This window comes from Malaclemys terrapin, chromosome 10 (genome assembly GCF_027887155.1).
Source record: "Malaclemys terrapin pileata isolate rMalTer1 chromosome 10, rMalTer1.hap1, whole genome shotgun sequence".
In the NCBI taxonomy this organism is placed as follows: Eukaryota; Metazoa; Chordata; order Testudines; family Emydidae; genus Malaclemys; species Malaclemys terrapin.
The window spans coordinates 72,733,490-72,761,177 of NC_071514.1; the positions used below are offsets into that span (position 1 = coordinate 72,733,490).

Here is a 27,688-nt window from a genome sequence, read left to right on the forward strand (position 1 = left end):
TTCTCTGGTCACTGTATACCTTCCCTATGGAGTACCTGCACTGAACATCCACCCCACTTATATAATGAGTTGTGACACATCGCCTAACTCCCTTCATGTCACATGTCAGCAAAGCTCTTCCCAAACTCACTGTGGGGAAGGTGAAAAAACCCCAAATCCACCTAGGCCAATCTAGTGGTAAGGGGAAAATTCCTTCCCGGCCCCTCTAAAAAGGGGCAGCTACTGCAATGCCCACAGCAGGCGTAGACCAAACCTGGTATTTCAGCACCTAAAGGAGAAGGAGCATGGGTGCTGCCTCAGCCTGCTCTGTGTAAAAGGGGGCTTCACTGCATGGGCTGCCCCTTTTAAACTCTTCCGCCCATCCGGATTCCAGGGGATGTCAGTGTTGTCCCTTGTCCCCTTTTGCAGCAGTTTGACCTCTTGTCCCGCACCCCAGCCTTAAAGCACTGTTCCTTTCATACCGCCAGCCAAATTCCCTGCCTCCCTGCTTAAAGGAGCAGAGTGGTCATTTTCAGCAACACATATCAGAAAGTTATCATACTATTAGATTATTTAACCACACTGATTATTCATTATTGGAAATCCTGGCATTTATTTTTAGTTTGGCACAATGTGCTGTCACTTTCCAATATTCTGAGATTTAAATGACCTTGCGTTTTGTCTCTAGATTTGTCACATTCAAATGTGTTCAGATAATTCTGATACCTAAAATATGTTGTGAAGGGCTATCATTTAAGAACATGCTTTAAAATGACCCACATCTGTGATTAATAGATTCTCTCCCCCCTCCCCCAAACAGTAACTGTGGGAACCTTCAAAGTAGCCATGTGATTGGTAGAATGGCTTTAAAGTTTCTTGAAGGAAAAAAAACATTGATGGCAAAATATTCATCTTTTGGAATTACAGAAACAAGAAAATAAATTCATCTCAGGATTGCTCAGATTTCTAATACCTTAACTTCACACACAGGGCATAATGACAAATTCCGGTTGTGGCAGCACAATTTAACCACAACCTCCCCTGTGTATAACGTACATAGTAGGCTAGTTCCTGGTCAGTGACAGATTATAGAATGCCCTGATTGAGAGTATCCCCTCTGCAGCCTCCTCCATTGGGAGGAGTCCTTAGCAGGCACTAGCATTGCTTTCACTGGGGGATATCACCATCTGCCTTTCCTTTGGTGAATGCTCTGGGAGGTATAGTGAGGTGGGCTGGCATAAGGAGTCATTTGGAGCTCCATGTACCATAAAAGTATATCTGGTCCAATAAGTCTGTTAATACCTACTCTTTATAAAGAGAGATGGATAGCTTCTTAGTACATCAGTTGTTAAACTTACACCTCTAGAAGAATGATTGACAGAAGCATAAATGATCTCCACTGTTCCAGTGCAACATAATGTGATCTTTTGTTGGCTTGTGTGGCTTCCGAAATGCATTGAAAATGTAAACAAGAATAGTACTGAAAAAGGGCATGTAAATATACTTAATTACTTTTTGTGATTGCATTTTCTGTAGATTTGTGCATTTAACATTATAATTGGTCTTTAAGTTCTGGTGTAGTCTGATGCCAAATTTAATTTCATTACCTTAGTCAAGCTATTGATTTTTCTCTCAAACTTGTATTGAATATCCTTTTGTCTTGTTTTTGTTCTCATTACTGTACTCTTTGTTTTCCAGTGATTTAGCCTTAAGGAATTGCTTTCTTACATCTGATTTAAATGTAAAAGTAGGAGATTATGGAATAGGATTCAGTAGATACAAGGTAAGTCAATGTATCTGTTTTCTTTGCCTAAATCAATTTTAAAGAGATTCAGAGCAGCTTAAAATTTAAATATATCAAGTGTATTTGGACTGAACCCATTAAGGTTACAAACCAGTATTTATGGGATGACTGCTTTTATGGGGTTATGATTTTGATCAGTTGCTTTACAAATTAGATATATGAAAGCCAACTAGTACAGGATGTATAAAACTTAACTGAATGTTAACACAATGACATCGCTTATTAGAGAACTGATGAGTGGATAAAGAGCTCTTAACATGACTAAACTGTGATTGTGAAATGCACAGGAAGATGAGGCTACAAAACCAAAAAAAAAACCAACCCCAGTAATAATGGGGGATTTCTGCTAACCCCATAATGACTGGGTACCTGTCACCTCAGGACAGGATGCAGAGATAAAATTTCTAGACACAGTTAATGACTGCTTCTTAAAGCAGTCAGTCTCAGAACCCACAAGGGGAGAGGCAAGTCTTAATTTAGTCCTAAGTGGAGCACAGGATCTGGTCCAAAGGTAAATATAGCTGAACCACTTGGTGGTAATGACTACAATGTAATCAAATGTAACATCCTTGAAGGGGGGGGGGGGGGAAGAGAGAGAGAAAAAGACCAAAGAAGCATTTAAATAGCGTCCTCATTTTTGTGTAGTTCCCCTTGAAGTTAAATGTAGCTAAAAGGAGCAGTTGTGAATGAAATGCCTGCAAACTGCATGAAAACTATTTAAAACACCATAATAGAGGCTCAGACTTAATGTATACCCCAATTACCAAAAAAAAACACCCACCCACCAACAGAAAAATGCCACCATGGCTAAAAAGCAGAGTAAAAGAGGTGGTTAGAGGCAAAAAAGCATCCTTTAAAAATTGGAAGTCAAATCCTACTGAGGAAAGCATAAACTCTGGCAAGTCAAGTGTAAATGTATAGATAGGCAGGCCAAAAAAAAAAAAAATGTGAAAAGCAACCAGTAAAAGACATGAACTAACAGCAAAAAAAGGTACATAAGAAGCAGAAAGACTGCCAAACAATCAGTGGGGGTTGCTGGCTGACTTGGGTACTAATGAGCACTCAAGAAAGACCTGGCCATTGCAGAGAAGCTAAATGAATTCTTTGCATTGGTCTTCATTGCAGAGGATGTGAGGAAGATTCCTATGCCTAAGCCATTCTTTTTAGGTGAGAAATCTGAGGAACTGTCCCAGATTGAGGTGTCAGCAGAGGAGGCTTTGGAACAAATTGATAAATTAAACAGTAATAAGTCACCAGGACCAACTGATATTCATCCAAGAGTTCTGAAGAAACTCAGATATGAAATTGCAGAACTAACTGTGGTATGTAACCTATTGCTTAAATCAGCCTCTGTACCAGATGACTGGAGGAACGTGTGACAAAGTTCCTCCTCTGCGGGTCCTGCACTTATTGACGGATTTGCTCGCCTCAGAGTTTCACAGCAGACCTCAGTTTGGCGACTTTTGCTAGTGGCTCAAACCTGCTGTTCACTCAGCTAACCCCATCATTGGCCAGCATGGGGAAAAGAAAGGAGAACAATCCCCACAGTCTCTGCTCATCCACCTAATGAGTTGGGAGACAGACCAGGGAACTTCCCCTCTGGTGGGACCCACAGTCCAGGTCAACTCCTCTATATCCAATATGGGGGGATGGGAGGAACCCAGGCCCACCCTCTACTCCGGGTTCCAGCCCAGAGCCCTGTGGATCACAGCTGTCTACAGTGTTTCTTGTAACAGCTGTGTGACAGCTACAAGTCCCTGGGCTACTTCCCCATGGCTGCCTCCCCCTTCTTTATCCTCACCACAGGACCTTCCTCCTGATGCCAGATAGCGTTTGTAGTCCTCCAGCAGTATGCCCTCTCATTTCCCACTGCTTGGGTGTGCCTCACTGACTGAAGTGAGGTCCTTTTTAAACCAGGTGCCCTGATTAGCCTGCCTGTCTGAATTGATTCTAGCAGCTTCTTAATTGGCTCCAAGTGTCCTAATTAGCCTGCCTGCCTTAATTGCTTCCAGCAAGTTCCTGATTGTTCTGGAACTGCCCCTGTACCTTACCTAGGGAAAAGGGACCTGCTTAATCTGGGGCTAATATACCTGCCTTCTATCACTCTCCTAGCCATCTGGCCCGACCCTGTCACAAAAGCTAATGTAGCACTAATTTTAAAAAGACTCCTGAGGTGATCTTTCCAATTACAGGCCTGATTTCAGTACTAGGTAAATTGTTTGAAATTATAGTAAAGAACAGAATGATCAGACACATAGATGAACACAACATGTTGGGGAAGAGTCAACAAGGCTTGTATGCCCCATCCTACAAGAGTCCTAAAATAAAAGAATGCAGGGGATGACGTAGAAGTTAAACTTTTATTAAACAAGATGTGCATTAAACTCAAGGTAAAACACAATCAATTTTTAAAAATATTGTTTGAAATGTAAGTGTTCATAATATTTCATATTAATTCAAACTATTATACTCAACAAATTGGGTAGAGGGACGAGAAGGGAATGTCAATTGAAATTCATTTTCTTAATCAATTTTCAAAGTATTTTAGCTACCAAACTATTTCTAAATGTTTTTAATATGTTGAGAACTGTTGTCTCAATACAAATTAATTGAGCTTTGATATACACTTGTGGAAGATATTCTTGTTCAATAGGGACCTCTGAGCTGCATAGAAAATTACCTTAATTTTTTATGGTGAGAAGGATGCTGAGATCGCTTATTCTCTGTGTAATCATCTTATAGAAAGATTTAAGGACCTTCAGATAATATTTACTTGCCCTTCTACTGAAAGAAAATATTGAGAAGAAAGGAAGAGGCTACAAACCTCTTTTAATGAGAGAAATCCGGGATATAACAAATTAAAAAACAAACCTTGAAGCCCCTAGAAAGCATAAACCTTGGATTAGCTTTTATTTTGGTTTTCTTTTTGTCATCACTAGGAGGATTATGTTGAGACAGATGAGAAGAAGTTTGTTCCTCTTCGATGGATTGCACCTGAGCTAGTAACGAGCTTTCAAGACAGATTGTTAGCAGCAGAGCAAACCAAGTATAGTAACATATGGTATGTAGTAGACTTTTAAATATTTGAAAGAATTGGAGTTCATACATTTTTCAGTATAAAATACACAATTATTAATCAATGTATTTTCATTGTAAAGAATGCACTGAATGGACTGACTGTTGGCTTGATTTGCTGGATTTAATATTCTGTTATTCATTTTGTAGGAATTTTTCAGATTAATCTTTATTGGCTTGAAATTGTACTTAACACTCTAAATTTGCAGTTAAGTGGTTATAACATCAAAATAAAATTATGGAAATATATTTAGCAGAACAGGTTTTTACATTTCAGTTGTAAAAGAAATACTTGCTGTATATAAGGCAAACATTTGTCAGCAGTTAAGTGAAACAGCAAATTATTCAGCCATTAAGGTAACTGTCATTGATTAATGTAAAAGTTTTGATAGTGGTGGCCAAAATATTATCCATGGGTCACATGTGATCTTGGCACAATACACTACACTAGAGCTTTAACATTTGTGTTCCACACTATACCATTCATCTCAGAGAAGTGAAGTTAAATACATTCACTTGCTCCCATTTGCATTGGTTGTTGCCATGGGTTAATAAACATGGTCTGCAAGGAATCTAGGCTATGGGTAAAATTTTCAAAATCACCTAAGTTCTATCTTCAAAGTCTCATTTATTTCAGTGATATTTAGGCTTCTGAATTACTTTGAAAAAGGGACATTGGCTCCTGAGTCACTTAAGTGCTCTTCAAGATTTTACCCAAAATCCTAATTTTCTATTGTACCTGGACAGTAGAATAAAATGCATTGAATAGTAGAATAAGTTGATTTCCTGCTTATTGCACTAGTCAGAAAGCAGGTAGCCTGTGACAGTAGTGGCTCCAAGCCTCAGTTTGTAATATCTGTTCATCTTACATGCCAGATCCTCAGATAAGACATTGTGCTATTATGAGCCCATGCAGTTAAACTTTAAGCATCCCAAGTGAAACTCTGGTGGGTATTCTATGCATCATACATGGTAGATACTTCAGGGTGGTGGTGGTTGTTTTTTATAGGTAAGCATCAGATCTTAATATTACTGGTATTTTAACATTTCTGGTTTTTTGGCAGAGATAGGGCAAGGTTGGCCAGGGTGGTAGTTCCTCATATTTTAAGGGATAAATTGCTCTGAATAGACATTTTAGATAGGATGAGGGTTAAGGTGTCGCTGTATGTGTTTCTGCCATAACTCATTGTGATGTTGTTTATAACATTTATTTTACACAGCTGAGCAAGAAATGCTGCACTTTGCACTTAAAGCAAATTTGTTCAATGCAGTGCAGTGGGATAGGCTGACCCTCACCAGGACAGAAATTAAATAAAAAATAATTCGTATAGTAGAACTCCCTTAAGGTTCTTATGTTCCATAGGCTAAGGATTTTGATTTTTGTTGTGTTAGCAACAGGCTGAATTGGAGCTGTCATATATACACACCTGTTTTATGCTTCTTGAGTAGAGGAGGGTTTGCCAAAAGCTGGCATCTGTAGGGTTGTCTAGGTGCTCTGATGTGCATCATTTAAAACAAAACATGTCTTGATTTTAATCTTTTATGGGCATGTGTGTATCACATCTAGCACAAGAGAGGGGCTACTATATAGTATGTCAATACAAATAATAAAAGAATGTTTAATAGAAAACTGTCACTTCTCTTTTTCAGGTCACTGGGTATAACATTGTGGGAGCTTTTTGACAATGCTGCTCAGCCTTATTCACACTTTTCTGACAGAGAAGTTCTAATCCAGGTCATAAAAGAGAAACTCGTTAAACTCTCTAAGCCACATCTGGAACAGCCATATTCTGATAGATGGTAATTTTCTTTTTAGACTCTTTTTCTATTTTAAAAAAACCTCTGAACTGTTCGAGGTTTCTCAAACATTGTAATTTTTATACTGTCAAAAATAAGTCAGAAGAGCTGCATATTCATATATTTTGGGAAAAGTGATTCTAGCTAACAAGCAAAAGGAATTGCAACAGATAAGGAAAGCATTTTTGCAAAATATACTAATACAAAAGGAAACATCTTGAGTTTAATTGCTTGATGTAAAGTAATGAACTGAAAAGTGTAGCCTGTCCATGCAGTGAATGGAAGGGGAATGCAGTTATTTTTGTATATTGTAACTGTTGAAAATATCCTTTTCTTCTTCACAGGTATGAAGTTCTACAGTTCTGCTGGCTACCTCCAGATAAGAGACCAACAGCAGAGGAAGTACACAGACTTTTAACATATCTCCGCATGCAAAGCCAAAGGGACTCTCAGATAGATTTTGAACAGCAGTGGAATGCTCTTAAGCCAAACACTTCCAATAGAGAATCAAATAACTCTGCATTTCCAATCCTAGATCATTTCACAGGAGATAGACTTGGCCAGGAAATGGAAGAAGTCCTCACTGTAACTGAAACAAGTCAGGGACTCAGCTTTGAATATATCTGGGAGGCAGCTAAACATGATCATTTTGATGAATGCGGTCAGGTGAATCCTGATGAAGCAATGACATATACAAACATTTTCTTTCCAGTTGAGGTTTTTGAAAGCTCACTTTCAGAGCAACGGTCTGGAGCACAGGATGAAAGTGGTCAGGAAGCATCTCTTAATGTACCTGGGGTGCTTCCTGTTTTTGATGCTCACAAACGTTCTCTTGGAAGTGATTACTATATTCAGTTAGAAGAAAAAGACGGGGGCAGTAGCATGAATTTTGATAATCAGTCAGCTGTGCTAACAACAGAAGTTGATCATCAAGAAATTGTACAGGATAAAAATACTCTTTTCATGGTTCCCAAGGATCTTGATGCTGAAGAATCCAGCACAGATGGGGAGTTTTTCCACTATAACAGAGATCCTAAAGATGAGGCTTTGTATGTTACTAATGGTCCTGAAAGCCCTTTCCAGAATATATTTAGTGATATTGACAGAGCAGAGGAATTAACAAATAACAGAAATATATTTGACTTAACTGAACTAAATGATATTCATGTAGAATTTAAGCCAACAGTTTTAAGTCCAAGTCTAGAGGTATCAAAAGCAGTCAGTTATCTTGATAAGGAGAGTTCTAGTCATGTTTCTGAAAATGAGGCTGTTTCCTTATATGAAAATATGAGAGAGTCTGATTTTAACGTGCTATCTGTAGAAGAACTCTCTGATAACTTTCTGTTTCTTCAAGAGAAAAATTTATTAAAGGGGATATTGACTAACAAAGATAGCAGTGATGATATCAGGCCAAAATCAGAAAAAACAGATTTTAAAAATATATCCGAAACATCAAATAGGAACTCTCTGGATATCGAGCTAAAACTGGCTAAAAATACACCAGACTTTTCTTTATTGCATGATGATTTAAAAACGGGGAACAAAGAAGATCATGTCCATGTGCCTGCAGATGAAGATGTGAATGTTCTGCTTCAGTCTCTTGCAGAAACGCAGGTTCCTTCTGCTTCACTTGTAACAGATGAGAAGTCACAAGATAAATATCAGAACCTCCCCATACTGAAAGGCGGTGATAAATTTTCATATGTAGGAGTGGATAAAAACTCATCCCACAGTATTAATGATAGTCTCTGTCAAGGAAAGGAACAAGGCATTGAAGATGCCTCCATTGAAATACTATCCAGTAATGCCAAAAATCAAAGTTTTGGAAATGATTCATGTTATGGTGTCACACTTGAAATTGAAGAGCCTGAGGGACAAATAAAAAATGAAACACTTGTTAATTATGATGAAATTACTTTTGGGAGAAACCTTGATGTAGAGAAAGGAAATACTAATAAGGAATCTATGAACTGTGATTTACAGAAGACTTGTTCTGCATTTGAACAGGATGATGGGGGTTTACTGGAGAACAACAATGAAACTTCAAATCCTCTTCAAAAATATAGCGACACTCCTAAAGAAGTGACTTTAATATCTGACATTTCATCAGACCTTGCAAGTCAAGATCATCTGTTGGAAGACAGCTCATCATCTCCCTCACAGACTATGGAACAGTCCATAAAAACACCAGACTCTATGGATTCATTAGATGTGAATGAGGTATTAGAGTCTTTAGGGGCCCAAAGTCCCCAGAAACTTTTGCCACCTGATAAACCTGCTGATAGTGGCTATGAAACTGAAAATCTGGAGTCTCCAGAATGGTCTTCACATCTTACTGTTGATGATATGTCTAACACAGACACTACACCATGTGTTGTTGGTGATAGGCAAGCTAGTGATTTGCCAGCCAATCCAGTAATCATTGTTTCTGCAGAAACAGCTTGCTCAGATTCAATAAATAGCAATAGTAACTTTGAAATAACCACAAAGAATTTTGCTAATGGAAATCAGAACTCTTACAGGGACTCTGCCTATTTTTCTGATAATGATTCTGAGCCAGACAAAAAAACAGAAGAGACTGTAAACAAATCAGCAGAACCAACAGTACTAACAGTAGATACTTGTTGTACCTCTTCCAGCATAGAAGAGAATAAAACTGAAGATTATTATTGTTTTGAAGATATACAATCAAAGCACAGTCAAATAGAGAATTACCAGGACCCCAGTAATTTAGACACACAGTTAGCATTAAATAACAAGTTGGGGACACAGAAAACAGATGTAATGATGCAGGTGTGTCCTGACAAATGGAGTAAAGAAACTCCGATATTTGCAGTGAATTCTGAACAAAACTATAGGGGTGAAATTAAACTACATGAGGAATCTCGCAGAAATGTCTCTTGTGTTGGCACTAATACTTCAGAATTTCTTCCATGCAAAGACTTAAAGTCTATTAATAACATACACAGTCCTTCAGGTTCAACTGATACTGAAAAATCCTTGTGCCACATTGAAGGACCTAAACTGAAAGAGCCAGATATTGAAGGAAAATACCTTGGTAAACTTGATGTTTCTGGAATGCTTGATTCATCAGAGGATGGAGATGATGCAGATGAAGAAGATGAAAACAGTGATGATTCTGAGGATGATATGAGAACTTTCCATTTGCGTAGTCTTAGCTCTGATAGTGAAGATGAAACTGTGCATCAAGTGCCTATGATACTTTCTGATAAAGATGATGGAAAACATCTGAGAAGCCTGCTGAAACTTCCAGAATCTCTTAAACATGACAGGCCCTCAGAGTACTGGAAAAGTGAGAAAAAGGCAGTAACATTCTTTGATGATGTCACAGTCTATCTGTTTGATCAGGTATCTTGACCTCTTAATTACTAAGCATTGATTTTAGAATTTTTATATTTTTTTTTAAAAAAAGGACATGATCAAAATTTTAAAGCCCAGATTCAAGATGATATACCAGCAGATTTTATTATTGTTGTCAAGTCTCTTGTCAAGTCTTTACAAATTTAGTTTTTAATTAGATGAGTGGCTAATAAACATTTATGCACGTTAGGCAAGGACCTTTTGAGATTCTTTCTGAGGTTCAATGCAGTGCATTGGTGCAAGTTAGTATTTATAAAGTAAAATATAGTTTGCTTTACATGAAAAGTATGAGAGAGCTTGAATAACCACACCTGTGCTGGATAGAAGAATACGGTCTTCAAGACTGTCATTTTGACATCTTTTATAAGCACTTCATTTGTCTGGGCTATTTTTTAATGTATATCACAAATATTTTTACAGGTCAGGACTGTTCTTACACTGATGGTAGAAATATTGCCATTTTTATATTTAACTGGTTTAAGGATTTGAATTCTAATATACTTGAATTGGAAGTATCTTCATTTACTATTTCAGACTAGCTGTTCCCTGCATTTCAGCTATCCAGGGTGGTGATATACATGTATCTAATGAGCCTAAACTAAACGATTACATGTGGTCACAGTAGAGCAGTTCAGTATTTGAATTGAATATTATTTTCTTCTTTTTCTTAATCTGATACATGTGATTCTTCAAGTTAATCCAGTACAAATACAATATAAATGCTTGACCTACTTAATAAAACCAAGGTTACGTTTGTTGCCTTATTCACTTCATACAATAACAAGCTGTGTTTTTTTAATCTTATGGCAACCCAGACTAGCGTGGTAATTTTAAATGAATAGAGACCTACTGTCAAGCCTTGGAAATGTTGCTTGTGAAGAAGTGGATAAAAAATATTAAAAGGGCTATTGGATATTGGAGTAAAAAAATAGAGGTGACTCTTTTGCTCTGTGGCCTCTGCCATAAAAGAATAGCAATGCTTTTGTTAGAGGAAAAACACCTGCTACCTTAGAACTATATCTCTACCAATATTTGGTCTCTTATTTCTCAGTTTCACCAACTGATTACATGTTAGTAGCTTTTTCATATACCATGCCTACTAAACTTCTAATTACTTCCCTTACCCTGAAGTATTATTAAAGGATAGAACTGGAATGGTGGCGGGTGGAACTGAAAGATGGATTTTGAAAATGAAAAATAGTTAACTAAATGGTTTCATGCAGAGAAGACAACAATGGTCAGTCTAAAAGTCTTACACTTCATTGCTATATGCCTTTTTTAAGGACCCTCTCTAAGTAGAGGATAGTAGGGGGGAGGGACAGTTTAAAAATTCACACTTCCTGCACACATTGTAGTAGTGTTCATCTGTGCAACTTTACTATGGATTACAATGTATAATATTTCAATTCAAATACATATATAAAATGGGATTTTGGCTGTGATCTTGGTTGAAGAGCGACTGTACAGTCTAAGTGGGTTTGGGAAATAACGACATGATTTTGGAACCCCTGACATCTGGGTATATTTGTATATATATTTATCACATGTACAGTAATGGAATTGAACTAAAATTTTTTTTTGGTTGTCTTAGGAAACACCAACCAAAGAGCTGGGAAACCGTGCAACAGAATCAAACAACCAAGGCTCTGCTAGCACTCCTGTCCTATCTTCAGGTCTCAGTTACTTGAATAGATTTACAAATTCAGAAAGCTCTACTGATGAAGAAGGTACTTCTGGTTAACAAAACAATATATTTTAAACAAAACCTAGTTCTGGGTCCTTTGGTAGCAATGTAAATGGGTTTTTACGGAATATAATAAATCTTCATAAATATGCCGTACAACACTGCCTTCAGTGTCTCAATTTTATAAGAAACTCTTTAGCAGGGCTCAAACATTTTACGCTGACACATACTAGGGCCTTGAAAACTTTACTGGCCCTGCAGAGTATTCCTGTGCCTGTTGACCTGTTGTAACTGCTTAAAACCATAAATGTCATCCAGTTGATTAACTTTCCAACTATTCTTTACTTATAAATTTGTAAACCTTCATGCTTCCTTAAAAATTAAAAATGTGTCTTCACAGTGGCTCCCTCTCCTGGTGAAGCCAGAGAAGCTGTTTGAAGGGAGTTCCTGCTGCCATACCAGAGGAGTTTCAATGGCCTAATGAAGCAAGAGAAGAAAATAAAACTTTGTCTTTTTTTTCTTAAGTAATATTTTCTCCACTTAATTTCATGGGCCATTGTAGCTCCTCTTGGCCATGGAAACAAACTTTTCATGATGATAGCATGGGAGTCTGTAGCTTCTTAAGCTTCACTAAAATAGAGAGACCTGGAGATATCAAAAAACATAATTTTGGAAACTTCTGAATAGTTCCACAAGATTTACCATCGAGAACATAACATAATTAATGATTTTTAATAAAGAATAATCTTTAAAAATCAGAATTCCTACCTTGCATCCCCATTCCATTTAATTTTCCTCAATAATATTGGCATATATCTCAAAGCCATGAGTTAGCAATTTAATGCTTTATTACTTTGAAAATGAGTTCCCCTAGCTTCTCTCAGATAGCAAGCAATGTTTTCCTATAGCAATTCTCAGTAACATTCACTAACATCCTATTGGAATTGACATGGTAGAAAGAAAATGTTAGGATTTTAAGACCCCTTATTCTGTGACCTGTACATTCTACCACCAGAAAGCTAGTAACTTCAGATTTCCTTCAGCATTCATTTGTAGCCCCAAGGATTCCCTAAGATCTAGAACTTTTTAAATGAAATAGTATTTTCTAACTAGCGGTTGTTTTTATGGAGCTGAAATGTGATATACCAAGTTGTACTCCTCAAATCCAGTACATTTTTTCACTGCTTGCTTTTTAAACTGATTACTTTACACTACCTTAAATTATGTATATCCTTATCAATTATAATTGTTTATTGTAGGTGGAGGTTTTGAATGGGATGATGATTTCTCTTCTCCAGAACCCTCTTTTATAGCTAAGTCAGCGAATAACCTCATTAGTTCTAAGCCAGCTCTTCAGACTTCAAAGTACTTTTCTCCACCTCCACCTTCCCGGAGTCTTGAACAAAACTGGTCACATTCATCACCTTATTCCAGGTTCTCTATCTCTCCTGCAAACATTGCAAGTTTTTCTCTCACACATGTTACAGATTCAGATATTGAGCAAGGAGGTAAGTAGATTTAGGTTTCTTTCTTATGATGACTTTTGTAATATTTTGGCTTTTAAGTAAGACGTGTTCTTAATAGCCGGTTAAACAAGTGTTACATTAAACTACAATGCAGAGATGTAAATAATGCAAATACTGTCAGTGAACTGAATATAAATCTTGGTGTTGGGGCCTGTATTTGTGTGTTTACTGTATTGGTAAATCCAAATAACTTCTTCCTTGCTAATAAGATCTTAAATGATTTTCCTGTTTAAACAAGTCATTTATTAATAGTTCTCATACTGGGCTCAAAACATTTTAGATCAAAGTAATTTTGTTTTTGTTGCTAAATGTTCTCCAGAAAAACCCGTGCACAAGCACTGCCAAAATTCTGGGTTTGTTCCCAAAGCACAGTACTAAGTTATCCCTTCTAGGAAAAACAATAAGATTTCTACCTTGGCGGCGTCTCTATGGGGCTTTGGAAGAAACCATGCTCCCCCATAAAGAGCAAAAACGTATAGCTTCTAAAGTATTTGAGAATCTTTCTACGATGGCCCCATCACTGGCCATAATTTGATTTTTGTTTTTATTTCACTAGTTAAGGACCTTTAAGAGCAGTATTAGACTATTGTAGTACCTACATTTGTTTTATAATCTAGTTTCTTGTAGGAAGTATGTCCCTGAGACTCTGCTAGGGATTGCAACATGTTTTTAAAGCTTGATCTGTTGTGGGTAGGGGATTTCCTTCTTAAAGGAGGGGTTTAGCAGTAGACCCATATACAGTAATGTTAAGGTACTGATGATATTTCTGTACTGAGCAGTTTCCTTTATATTCCTGCCTCTACTAAAGTGCTCCTCTGTACATTTTAGTACCAAAATGCCTCAGAAAAAACGATAGAATAAGAATAGGGACAGACTCGGAAATAATTTCAAATATCATTATAAATACAATATTTTATCAAGAGATTAAAAATAAATATGATTAGCCACTGAGGTTCCCTGGTTCTCAGTTTTTATAAAAAAATAAATCAATATTAGTTGTATTTGCATTGTATTATATTTGCTGCTTAGTAATTTATTGATAAGAGATGTTTGAGATCATACATCACTTTCTCATGTGACCTAAACAGTGACATTGAACTGTGTGATTTAAGCAGATGTCCCTATGTATGTGTGTGCCACATGTTTAACATTGGAGTAGCTGAAAGTTTAAAAAAAAAAAAAAAAGGGAAATTTTAACCAGTACTTTAGAAAGTGAACCAGAATATCACATTCTAGGAAAAGTCTAGCTAAGAATTAAGGGAAGACTTGTACAGAAATCCTTAGTATATTTTTAAATAATAAAGAAAATGTGCAAGTATCTTACCTATGTCTTCTGACTTTTCCTCTCCTAATAGGAAGCAGTGAAGATGGAGAAAAAGATTAGATGAGTTAAAAGTTTCCTCACTGGAATTACACATGTGGTACGTACCCACTCTGGACTAATGTCTGATAAACTCTTCTAAAACTTATGTGGATCTGCTGGAGTGAAATACAGGTAATCAAGAAATACTAAGATTTAAAATTAACACTGAAAGCAATGTTAAATCAGGACATTAATTTGAATGTGTATTTAACTTTGTAATGTATTGTTTTTAAATCAATGCAATTTGCTTTTCATTGAATGATGATTCTGCCGCTGTTTTCAAGTACTTGAAGTATTCAGATACTTATTTGTAACAAACATGTAAAGCAGTTACACTACATTCTGGTTTATGTATGGGATTGTATCATATTCTTTTTATATTTTTCCATGTAGTTCGTTATCTATTTGAACATACTACCTGTTGTAGAATTGTGTATAATTGTCCTGTGCAACAGCTGGCTGTGTTGTTGAAACTGTATGAATGATAGTTGATCAGTAGTGAGCCATATTTATTCTGAAAGATATCACTTACTACATATTACTTTGCTTACTGCAATTGCACTATGGATTTTTCTTCCCATATTCCCCAACATTGTATAGAATCTTAATTTTTTTCAAGGAAATTAAGACAAATTGAATTGGCCCAGTTAACCAGTTCATTTTGTACTGTTATAGTCTTTGCTATGCACTGCACTTGTAAAACATACAAAATTTCTGAGTGTTATGTTAGAATTGCTGGAATCTTACATGCAGTACCATTTAAAGTGGTAGCTACTACAAATGTGAGAGTGCCTGTATTTCATAGGAAATTTGGAGAGGGATGTCTGAAATATCTTTGGGATCCATTTTGGATTAAGTGAATATCTTATTTTCACTCCTGAAAGTAATCATAGTCTTTTAAATTATAGTAGCACCTTCCTATGTAGTCATATTTGATGGCCTTTCTGCATTCCATTAAAACTGCCTACTTTTGGAGGGAGGGAGGTATATGTTGGTCCTGAAAGCTTGCATTGAACCTGGGTATCTTGTAGAAAGATTAATTTTAATAAAAATGGACCCATCAGGCCTACCTGGATGCTCACTTGTTCATCCTATGGATTCTGAAGCCCAAATTATTTTCCTTTGACTATGGATTGGGCCTTCCATGCCTCCTTCCCGTTCAGAAACCTATAGATCCCCCATCTCAATTACTGCAAAAACTATTTAGTATTAGGATTAACAACTGGGGATTTAAGCATGCTAATAATCCTGCTTCTAAACTAGTAGAAAACTGGCATTCATATTTTGTCATACAGAGAACTGTCCAGGCCTGTATTAAGACATAGTCAGGGCTCCATGGTGCTGCTTGAAATGTGCACTGACCCAAAGATGTAAGATAGTAAAGCTTGCCATTAAGCTGTCCAAGTGAAGTGAATGTGGAGAGAGAAAACTATCTCAAATCCAGCTAGTTTAATTAATCTTTTAAATAAGTTGTCTAACAAGTTCCCTCATTGTCTCACTAAATACAGTTGGGCAGTAATTCCTTCACCTGTGAAATGCATTATGCAGCCACAAATATGGGACTAGATTGGAAAAAGCTGAAAAATGCTGGCATTTAGTGCTTTGTGGTCAACCCTTCTGTCTGGCTGTACAGCATACTGCAGCTTAGTGGCATAAATATTTTTTACTCTGCTTTAGTATAGGACTAGTCTTTCTGCTGAATAAGTCTGGGTACAGAAAAGCTAAGAATTGTAATCATCTGCAGCATAAAGAACTACATGTTTTCAGCTGTTAAGCTCTGTTTGATGTTATAATTTTATTTTATACACAGTTTGGTTTAAAACAGGGCATTGGTTTTAAGTGACACAAATACAAAAAAGTAGAAAAGTGGGGTTTTTTTTTAAATATATATAAACAGTTATTTGGCCCTTACAGCTAGAATGGCTTTCATACTCCTCAAGGGAAAGAGATGAATTCTAAAATAAAATGCTTTAAAGTTGTCAGTGTATTGCTGAGGTACTGAGTTGTCCTACTGAGGAGCTCCGGTCCAGAGGGAACCTGAGAGTCACAGGGAGAGTTGTACTTCAGTGTGAGTAACATCATAGAAATTTGCCATTGCACATGCACAGCAACAACTTTTCATAGAATTTTTCAACATATCTTTAAATGCAAAGCCAGTTCTAAATGTACACTTACAGTATATACTGTAATGGGTTTAAAGGAGCTATTACGTGGTATGCTCTTTGTACATATTAAAATATAAACAATAGACCTTGGCACACTAAACATTATATCCTATTAGTTCTGGAATATAGACTTTTAAAATTCCTTGAACACACACCAGGTTAAGGTGTCTCATCAATCCTTGAATTTTTCTGTAACACTTTTATATTATCATAAATAAAAAAGCAGGGAAATCCAAAATTAAGAATGAAACTCCATATGCTGAGTCTCCAAAGAATGTATGGAATTGTCTACCTTAGATGTGCTGAAACACCTAAAGTATCACAGGGTTAGAGAAGGAGTTTCAGCCTTAATTCTGAATCTCTTGATTTTGAACATAGTTTCTGAGGTTAAATAAAAGCTAATATAGTTTGACTGGGATATTGAGATGCAGCTTCACTTTTGTTCCTGTTGTAACGTCAGAAATTTAGATTATGGAACAGATCTTGTGCAGCTGGGTAGTATTTAACCTTGTATTCAACACATCAGGATTCTCCTCAGTTGATGGGGCGTTAGTCATTTGTGACTCCCATTTTCTTTAGTAAGAGTACCATGTCTTAAAACCTTACGTAACAATGAAAGTTTGCTCCTGTGTCCAAGTGGACTGTTTGCTAATGAATTGCCAAACAGACATTTTTTGTTCAAAATGGGATTTGTGTGTGTGGGATGTTATACAATGTCATGTGCTTCTTTAGCAATATTACAGAGAAAAATCAGTTATATCTGTTCAGTTATATCTGAATTGCCACACTTCCATAATCTCAGTGGATATTAATTTCATTAATCCAATTCACTAGATTAAAATTGTAATTTTTTTTTTGAAATATATGTCGTTAAATTTTATTACACACTACTACCGTGTTCAAGTGGCAAACCATCTTCCAGAAATGAATTATGCAAAGAAGGCAAATTTGTGGAGTAGCCGAAATGTAATCAAGTTGAGGTGATTTGTCAAATAGGCCATACATTACATTCTGTAATCTCTTGCACTGCTTATTCAAGTGGCTTCAGTTTTAGAAATACTTATATCTGTTTTTTCAGTGGTTTATTATGAGGGTTGATTCCATTTTAGTTTCTTCTGTAATAGAAGATCTTGATTATTTATTTAAATATTAAAAGGCATTATCTTAATTTGGCTACTTAATTATCTTACAAAAAACATCCCATCTACAGTCTAAAATGGAAGCTGATAACATGATTTTAAAAATTTCTTGGTGAGAAAATGTGACTAGGTCACACAGTGAGAGGCCAATAAAGTGAGAAGAAAGTCAATTTTTTTATTTGAAACACCTGTACCTTCCCAAGTCCCTAAATTTCAGCTATATGTTGTAAACTGCCATTTCCCTGGAAATGAACAGATTGAACACATTTTCATATCCTTGGTGATGCACTAGTGAAAGCCATTCAAGCCTCTTTCTTTTATCAGTATTTTAAGTAATACGTTTATATGTAGTATTGAATCTTTTTTCATGAGGGGCTGGTTGGTAGGGAAATATTTGTGTGGTTTTTTTAACTATTAAGCACTATGCTAAAATTTCAGTGGTAAGTCAGGTGTTAGTGACATGGCTATTTGTTGAATTTAGTGAAAGGTGGAATCAAAGTATATTAGCCTTATAAGAAATAGCCTTAAAATAAGAATGGAGTGTACAAAATTACTTCAGCTTTAAGTCATACAAAAATCTCCTTAAATATTAATAAGTTTTGGTTCAAGTCTTTGATGTGAAAAAATCTAGAGAGAGTACAAGAGCATATAAATATATTGAAATTAAGTATTTGTGATACCAGCAGCCTGTTTTTCAGATAAACTTGAATATGACTTAAAATTATTAGTTTTATTAAATTGTTTGAACTTGCACAGTCATAGGTGTAATTTAATGATAAATGGTACTGATGTGTATATAAAATGTTTAATTCAATTTGTAAATGAGAAGCTATGTAACAAAATCATAAGTATGAAGTTTTCCTATTGTAATTTAATACAGGTATGAGGTTTTTGGCAATACATCATAGTTAATGAAATTTCAGGTCAAATCGTCTTGCAATTGTGTACATTTTTAAATTGTAATATTTCTACTGTATATTGATTATCATGCATAGTGTGATTCAATAAATTGCTTGTAATTTAAAAACACTATTTAATATTCAAAAATAAAATACAGTTATATATTTATAACCTTCGTGTCTGTGTTTGTTTATTCTTAGCCCAACTCATTTCTGGTACTTGTTCAGCTCTTCGTTTCAGTGAAGTGAATGGGACTGATTTCACTCCCAAAAGTAATGTGCTCATAAGCGAGGAGCTGGGCAGCATCTATTCTACCCCAGGTGCCTGAAGCTCCAAACCCTTCAACCTACACAGCACAACAAAACCTATATGAGAGGGTATATTTTAGATCCCTGAGCTCTTCTGCTAGTATGTGTCACCATCATTTGAACATCACATCGCATAACACATACCCTCTACAGAGAAGCACTGTTTAAAGTACAGCATAGATTTAATTTGTAGTAATATCTTTCAAATGAAAATTTGTTGAAATGTGTTAGCATCTGAAATCATCACAGTGGCTTTTGCCATAATTATGTTAGGTTTAATAGACACTACACATGAATGTGCATGTCTTTATATAAACAAAACAAACCCTGCTATTGTCATGTAGTAGGCATGGATTCCTGCTCTTTGGCATAAGGAGGTCTCAGTAGAACTGACATACTCGCTGTCTCGTTGTGAAGAGGTTGCATATCATTCCTCCCTTTACAGACAATTAACTGGGTAAGTGGCATTGGTATAAACCTTTGAGCTCCTGTTTTCCTGGTTTAGATGATGATGGAAAATATTTTAAAATGAAAAAAAAAATGTAAATGAAGTGCTCAAAAATCCTTCAGTAATAAGACAATTTCTTTATGCCTGGGCCTAAAAACATGCAAGAAACTAACACTGAAAAATGGAAACAGGGCAAGAAATTTGTGAACATATTGAACAGGTGAACATATTTAAAAACAGGTGACGTAATTAGCTACTAACAAGAAATCCATTATTATAACATTTGTACTTTTAAAAAATGCAACTGAAATGGAATTTTAGTGAGGATGAATTTGGCACAAAATTATAAAATTTCAGAATTTGTAGCATATATTTAGTGAACACCAATATAGATTGTGTAGAGTTAAGATGATAAACTGTTGCTGTGCTATTAATTCCATTACTTGTGTTCCTGTCTTAAGTTTAGGAAGTGACAAAACTACCCCAAAGTGCACAATAAATAGAAATAATTCTGTTTTCATTAGGGTGACCAGATGTCCCATTTTTATAGGGACAGTCCTGTTTTGGGGAACTTTTTCTTATATAGGTGCCTATTACCCTCCACCCCCTGTCCTGTTTTTTCACAGTTGCTATCTGGTCACCCTGGTTTTCACCTTTTGCATTGTCATGATCCTAAAATGCATTTAAAGATTTAAAAATAAATGCTTTCAATTCTAGCCTTCATAAAACAAAAAACTTTGGTTACACTATACAATGGAATATATTAATCTTTTGGTATCTGCTTTTAAGAAATGGAAAAAAACTGCACAGTTACAACTTAAATTTCTTTCCATTGATTTTAACAAACAGATGCTTCAACTTAAATCACAGTAGGAACTTTAAATAGGCAAAATATAATCGCTCAAGTTGAAATTTGACTAGGACATGGGAGCTTTTTCCACAGCTCTTAAAGATCCCATGGCACTTTTATCACTTTCATATCTCATGGTCCCTGTCACCATAGTGTCTGAATACCTCAGTCTTGTCTACAACACTACAATCTCACAGTCTACAACACTATTGTGAAACAGGGAAGTGCTATTCACTGCATTTTATAAATGGTAAATTGTAGCACAGAGAGCCTAGGTGACTTGCCTAAGGTGTTAGTTTGTAGTGGAATAGGGAACTGAACCCAGTTCTGTGAAGTCCCAGTAGTGCCCTATCACTCACCCATCCTTCCTCTCTAGGGCTGGGTATTTGACCAGTCAAATATTGTCAAATGTCAAAAATGGTCAAATATTTTAAAGTGGTAACTTCTTAGAACAGTAACAAAAAAAGAGTAAGACTTTATGGCCTTCAATAGGCTTAGCCTTAGATTCTTATGCCTAATTATAAAAAAACCAAGTTGGTTAACAAGAGTTATTTTAATTCAGAAAAATGCAAAACAAATGGTCCTTAAAAAAATGATGGAATAGTACCATGATGCAATCAAAAAGGTAGGCCCCCACCTACACCAGGGAATTTTTATGGGAACACTGGACTATATTTAACCATGGACAAATAAGTCAATTGCCATTATTAGACTGGTCAAATGACCAGCTTGCCAAGCCTGTTCCTCTTTAATGACAAGTAGTCATGATGACCTCATTATCTGTGCTCTGTGTGGAAGGCTCTATCAGCACAGTGCCAACCACAATCGTGTTGGAGCATTGGTCTACTAGTGACTTTGAGGGAAGAGTTTCTGCCTGTTGAATCACCAGTCCCACTTGCAGCACCTTGGTATTGAACTGGAAGTCTCCCAGAATACTGACCCATCCAAAACCAGCTCAGTCGGAGTGACCAGATGGAATTGCAGCACCAAGCCGAGCTCGTCTTTTAATAATAATTAAAAAAAAACCTCTGAAATTCGGGAACATTGAGTTTGCAGGCTGCAGCTGTCCTCTGGTGAATTGCCGCACGTTTGCAGGAAGAGAGCCCTGTGCGGCACTGATGTGGGCAGCTTTCCCGGCTCTTATTTTCATAGGGCTTAACCTGTGTTGGAACAAGTTCTCCAACCTAGTGCACACACTGGCTTTTATTCATTGGGGCGGGAGGGGAATCTCACGCTTAAATTGGGCCGCACAATGCCGCCCTCTGTGCTGCAGGAGCGGGCGGCACCGCCCGCGCGATAAGGACCCACGTTCTCACCGCGCTGCCCAGTGGAAACAACCACCTGCCCCGCGGCTCTACGGTCCCGGCTCTGCCCCCGTGCAGGTGCCGCGGAGCCGCGAGCGGGGGCACCTCGAGCCCATTGCGGATTTGCATGGAAGCTCCCGCTGCGCCAGGCTCCGCCTCCCGCTGGCTCCGGCACTAAAGCGACGTGTCCCAGGCACGCCGGGCGGGCAGGCTGCGGTCACACGCGCCTCAGCCACCTGCCGCGCTGCTCGCCCGGCGGCCCTTCTCCTGGGCACGGCTCCCGCCCTCCACGCCGGCTCCCAGGTACGCGTGCCGGGCACCAGGCTCCCGGGGCGGTGGGCAAAGGGCCGCTCGGGGCGTGGCGGGGGGCTAGGGAAGGGCTCCCGCTGTCTGAAATTGCACTGACCGCTCCAACCCCGCTGTGCCCACCCGCCTGCGCCCTGGAGCCCTCCCCTGGGGCTCCAGTCCCCCTCCGCCCTCGGGAGGTCTGTTCTCCGCTCGCTCTCTCCTGTGCCTTCCCTCCAGGCTGTTTGCTCCTTCCCCCGCTGCCCCGAGTTCCTCCTCTCCCTGCCCGCTTGCTCCCTCGCTAGCCTTCGCCTCTCCTCCCGCTCTGCGAGCACTGAATGCCACCCCCGGCCTCCTACCCCCCAAGCCCCTTCTGCTCTAGCTGCCCCAGCCCCCACTGCCACCCCCTTTGCATTGCCCAAGCCCCTTGCAGACCCCAAACTCCCGCCAGGACTCTCCCTCATCCCCACTGTCTCCCGAGCCTGTCCAGTTACACTATAGGACTGTGGGCTATAGGATGGGGGAAGGGGGAGATTTTTTGGGGGGTGGGTAGCAGATGGGTCTGGGGTGTGTAGCTGTATTTGAAAGCAACCTTCCCCCAAGCCGCTTCACCTACCCTATTGTCGCCTGCTGTCCTTAGTCTACTGGTTCTACCAGGCTCCGTGCTCCCCTTAATCTGCCAAATCCTCTTCTCGTAGGAGCTCCCCCCTTTCCTCTGCTGACTGCCACCCCCAGTGCAGGAAGGTGGATATCTGTCAAGGAGCAGCTGGTTGCTTTCCCAGTGGCAGTGCCTTCTGCACGGGAGGCAGGGATTTGGCTGCTCTCCTTGGTGCTTGTTTGCACTGTTCCATCCTACTTCTGATTTGCCATCTCTCCTACAGAGAGAGAAGCTCCAAGGTTTCTCCTGGCCTGGCTTTGGTTTTTCTTTTCTCCAGTATCAGCCCTGTCTCCCAGCTGTTTTCCTTAGGTGCCCATGACTCTCAGGCAGCATGGTGTGGGGCTGGTGGGTGAAACCTGAGCTGCAGTCCTGTCTGGCTCCCCGGCAGCCTTGGGCTGGAGGCCCCCTAATCAAACCACTTTGTGAGGTGAGCATAGGTCCTCTGCCGGGAAACCTGAGTACCCTGTGATGAGGTATGAACCCCAAGAATGGCCAGAGTAGCTGGCACAGTGCCGCTGGAATGCTGCGAACACGGAGAAGGGAGCAGCTGAGGATGTTCCTAGGTGGTGGCAGTGATGTCGGTTTTCCCAGCAGCCTCAATCGGTTTTACCCTCTACTACAAGAGGTGGTGATGTGGAGTGGTGGTGCACCTCTCCTGTCCTTCCAGGAGGGGAGTTAAGCTCTGGGGCTAGTCTCTAACAGCAGTCCGACTCTCCAGCCACTCGCATTTCAGTGCATCACCGGAAATATTTTCTAAGACTGGAACTAAGGGGAGTAAATGGACCCTCCCCCCCATTAATACCAATCACCGGCACAAGGAGGGCTGCTGCCAGATGGCTGCCATTGCACCAAGCATTGGCACAGAGTGGAGGTAGGGGTGCTGCTGCATCATCACTCTGTTATGGCTCATCAGCCTGGAAGGAAGGGGCATTGCTGCACCTGTGCAGGTGCCCTGTCCCGTGGCACAGGAAGAATAGACTCTGCCATGCTGCCAGGGTTGGCTAGATTATTGACTTGGGAGGTGTAGAAATTGCTGTTCTGCTGGGTATTGAAACTACTGTACCCGTGCCATTAGCTGGTGAAAGAAGAGTGGCTGCAACCCACTCCCCCTCCTGCACTGCTACTATCCGTGCAGGAAGAGTTACAGCTGCCAGCATGCCAGTCTTCACTGTGCAGCAGGAACTCTGCTGTTGCTGCACCATACTGTGGGTGCTGATAACAGCCAGCCTTCCTCCTCTAACTGCAAGAGTCCATAATAGCAAGGTGGTGTCCCTGGAAGAGCGCTGGGAAGACCATCAATGAGGAGGAGCAGTCTGAGCCTTCCACCAGTTGTGGACAAAGCTGACACAGCTGGCATTTTAAAGGAGAGACTAAAAGCTAATGACAAACAGGAGGGCATTGGCTTGTGAATGAGATATGAATAAAAATGTGAGTTAATGGCTCCTAAAAGTTGTCTGGATGGCACTGAGAGAAGGTGGGAGGCATATGGTGAAGTTGGGAGAGCTGGAAGATGAAGCAAGAGAACAGCACTCAAAGGAATGGGGGAAAAGAGAAAGGGGGCATTCAGAGGACAGCATAATGTGTTGACTTTGCGATGTGAGTGTGTGATGCTGCCCACAAACAGGACCTCCTACTCTCACAAGTTTTCCTTTAGCTCCAGTGGAAGAGACTTGCCTTATTTGGAGCTGGATATCCAGGTTTCTAGTCCCAAACCGCTTCTGTGTGCGTGCGTGATGTTAACTGCACATGGATGTGATTCAGGTCATAAGGAATGGGTGCCAGGAGCTGGGAGGAAAGGGAGTTTATAACTAAGCCTTTACTGACAGTCATGCTCCTGTCGTGCTTCTCACTTTCCGGTTTGCTGACACCAAAGACCTCTTTTCGCTGTTGAGATCTCTAAACTGGAAACGCTAAATCTCACTCCAGCCTTTAAATCCCTTCCTGTTTTCTGTCAGGACAGCTCTTGCTTAAGGGAACAGACTTGGCTCACCAATGTTTGCAGTCACTTTTTTTTTTTTATTGTTCTGTTTCTAGTTGCTCATGACAGACCAATATCTTCTCTCACTTAAACTAGTGATACCATTGTAGCCAAGAGGAGAACTTGGCCAAATGTTTCCACCGTCCATCTGCCTTGTAATGCCTTACACTGTGGTTATAAGCATTGTCACATTGTAGTCATTTCAGTTGGCCTGTGGCATATGTGAAATGGAACTGGATTGAAAGCCACCAGGCTCTAGTGGACAGGAACCCACGTCAAACACTCATTTGGCTCCAGTTTTATCATGCTCATTGGCATTCTCAGCAGAGAGGCCAAGGACTGAATGAACCCGGAGGGGATCTTGCCACAGAGAACTACAGTGGCCTCTGCTTCAGTTAGAGGGGAGGGGCCACAAACAGAGGCTAACTGAATCAGACAAATGAGACAATGAATGTTGCCAGTTGGAGACTGAAATCCAAAGCAAGTACATTATGAGCAGATGTAGTAACAGGCTCCCTCCCTCTTCCCTTCACCCCCCCAGTCCCACTAACATGTCTGAATCAAGATGCAAATTCATCACCACTACCACCGCCCATGCACTGTGGTTAAGAGGATCCTCTCCAGGGGCCCCGCTTCCATCCACAGAGCCCAGATGGGCTGACGTTAACAATCACTAAAACATATACTAATAAATAAAAGATCCAGCTGGTAGTTTCACAGTATTGTGCAGGTAGATGCTGGTACAAAGCGAAACAGCACAATGACTTTCCATTTGTTCTGCATGAAATGTAACGACAGCTGAAGATGTTGATGTTTATGTTTTTGCAGCATGTTGATGGCTAGTACCAGAAGATTAACTTAGTGGGAGAACAGGCTGGGTGACATTTCCCCATCATCTACTGAAACATGAAGACCAAAAGCAAAAGAACAAAGCACAGGCTTGCTGTTGACAAAGAAGCCTTTCCTGGGGAGACAACTTTGAGCAAAGAGGAACCGGTGAAATGTTTGCGACGCAAAGAAAGGAGAAATGGCGAAAACAATGAGAGTAGCAAGACTGGTACAGTCAAAGCCAAGCATGCTTGGAACAACAAAGACAGACACTTAAGGCGATTGGAAAGCAATGAACGGGAGAGGCAGAGAATGCACAAGCTCAATAATGCATTCCAGGCCTTGCGGGAGGTTATCCCTCATGTGAGAGCTGAGAATAAGCTTTCTAAAATTGAGACTCTCACGCTAGCCAAAAATTACATTAAATCACTGACTTCCACCATACTCCATATGTCCAGTGGGCACCTTCCAACTGTAGAAGGAACTGGAGCATCCAATGGCTCCAAACTCTACCAGCATTACCAACAGCAACACGGTGATGAGGAACACGATGAACAACTAAAAAAATACTCCACACAAATTCACAACTTCAGACAAGGCAGCTAAAGTTAGCTACTGGCCTCATTCTCTCATCTCCATACATTCCTGTATATTTCAGCATTTAGAGGATTAAGGGGTTATTTCCTCCCGGTGGCTTTCTTTTTTGTTTGTTTTTGAAAAGACAAATGTTTAGTGACTAGATCTCATAATTCTTGTTGAAATTATCCTAAATTGTAGGTCAGGCTTTTCAAAGAGATTAGTGATTTTGGTTGCCCGGTATGAAACACCTTCTCTGTTCTTATAGTTTTTTGTTTACCTGCTTTGTTTGTAATTTTCTTGAGGTCAGAATGTTCTTTTAATTTGTAATGAGAAATTGTTTGATTGTTCAACACCTAGATTGCTTTTGCAGGGCGGGCTTTATAAACAAATTATTTTTCAGTGGGAGGGGGGGTCTCTGCACGTTAGAAAAATTACTCTTTTTATAAGGTACCTTGAGTTGGGCACCAACAGTGATGTCCTAAATCACTAGTCATTATTGAAAATACTGGCTGTAACTTCGATTCCTCCAGAAGTGGCACCATGTAATGGGGAATCTTGGTGCAGGAATAATGAAGTTTATGGCCCGGTACAGTACTTTGGAATGTATACAGCTACTGGAGGGACATATCTAACTGACCTGATATTTGGAAAGCAGGACTAATTTCTTTAACCACAATTACCTGGATTTTTTCCCTTGAATTCTTAAATATCCTGCTACTCAGGGGGACGAACAAATTTAATGACAATAGAAACGTATTTTGAGTAGCTTGATTAGTGTGATCGAACAGGTATGAACAGATATTAGATAATGTTTTCACAAATGGCCTTGGACCAGACCCTGAATACCCTAAACCAGCGGTTCTCAAACTTCATTGCAACATGACCCCCTTCTGACAACAAAAATTATTGCACAACCCCAGGAGGGGGGATCGAAGACTGAGCCCCGCTGCCCTGGGCAGGGAGGCCAAAGTTGAAGCCTAAGGGCTTTTGCCCTGGGCGAGGGAATGTAACCTTAGCCCTGGGGGATGGGGCTTAGGCTTAGGCTTCAGACTCGCTGGGGCCCAGGGCCAACACCAGCCTTGGCGACCCCATTAAAATGGGGTTGTGACCCACTGTGGGCTCCCCACCCACAGTTTGAGAACCCCTGCCCTAAACTCATTGAAGTAAATGGAAAGGTTCCAATTCACTTCAGTGGGCTTTGGGTCACATTCCTAAAATGTAGTCCTACAACTACACTTAAAATGCACAATAATTAATGTGATCCTTGTTGCATTATATATATATTTGAAAGTGCCTTTCAACAGAAACATTAAAAGAGATTTGTTAGATTGTAACAGAGCTCTTCTAGACAGGAGCTTGTCTTTGGCTGTGTTTGTACAGCACCCAGTCCAATGGGACCCCACTTCCATTTAGACCCTTTGGGTGCTATTGTAATATAAATATTTAACAGTTAATTCACTTGTGATCTTTGCAAAAATGATGTGATTACAGAACAAATGTTTTGAATATTTACCAGTTGGACAATGATAATCTATGCATTTAAAATGAACTCTCCTAATAAAGCCTGCATTGTAATCAATTAGGATTCATTCTGGGCTAGGTACTATTAAATACAATAAATGAAACAGGAGATCTTG

The 27,688-nt window shown here is 39.3% G+C and overlaps 2 protein-coding genes across 2 annotated transcripts in view; both read left to right on the top strand.

Annotated features, from left to right (window-relative positions):
* The window catches only part of LMTK2 (lemur tyrosine kinase 2), an 81,381-nt gene extending 62,397 nt beyond the window's left edge, over positions 1 to 18,984 (top strand). The window contains exons 8-14 of the mRNA XM_054041043.1: positions 1,678 to 1,762; positions 4,723 to 4,844; positions 6,509 to 6,658; positions 7,000 to 10,024; positions 11,628 to 11,763; positions 12,980 to 13,228; positions 14,602 to 18,984. Of these exons, the coding sequence (XP_053897018.1) occupies positions 1,678 to 1,762; positions 4,723 to 4,844; positions 6,509 to 6,658; positions 7,000 to 10,024; positions 11,628 to 11,763; positions 12,980 to 13,228; positions 14,602 to 14,630 (3,796 nt within the window). The 3' untranslated portion in view covers positions 14,631 to 18,984. The remainder of the gene's footprint in view (positions 1 to 1,677; positions 1,763 to 4,722; positions 4,845 to 6,508; positions 6,659 to 6,999; positions 10,025 to 11,627; positions 11,764 to 12,979; positions 13,229 to 14,601) is intronic.
* A 2,790-nt stretch (positions 18,985 to 21,774) lies between these two features.
* BHLHA15 (basic helix-loop-helix family member a15) lies at positions 21,775 to 27,630 on the top strand. Its single transcript, XM_054041045.1, has 2 exons — positions 21,775 to 22,026; positions 25,473 to 27,630. Exon 2 carries the CDS (start codon positions 25,551 to 25,553, stop codon positions 26,076 to 26,078), a length of 528 nt encoding a protein of 175 aa, XP_053897020.1. The 5' UTR covers positions 21,775 to 22,026; positions 25,473 to 25,550; the 3' UTR covers positions 26,079 to 27,630.
* The last annotated feature ends 58 nt before the right edge of the window (positions 27,631 to 27,688 follow it).

Excerpts from the sequence above, each read along its gene's own strand:
- BHLHA15 (XM_054041045.1), top strand. The coding sequence starts at position 25,551 with ATGAAGACCAAAAGCAAAAGAACAAAGCACAGGCTTGCTGTTGACAAA.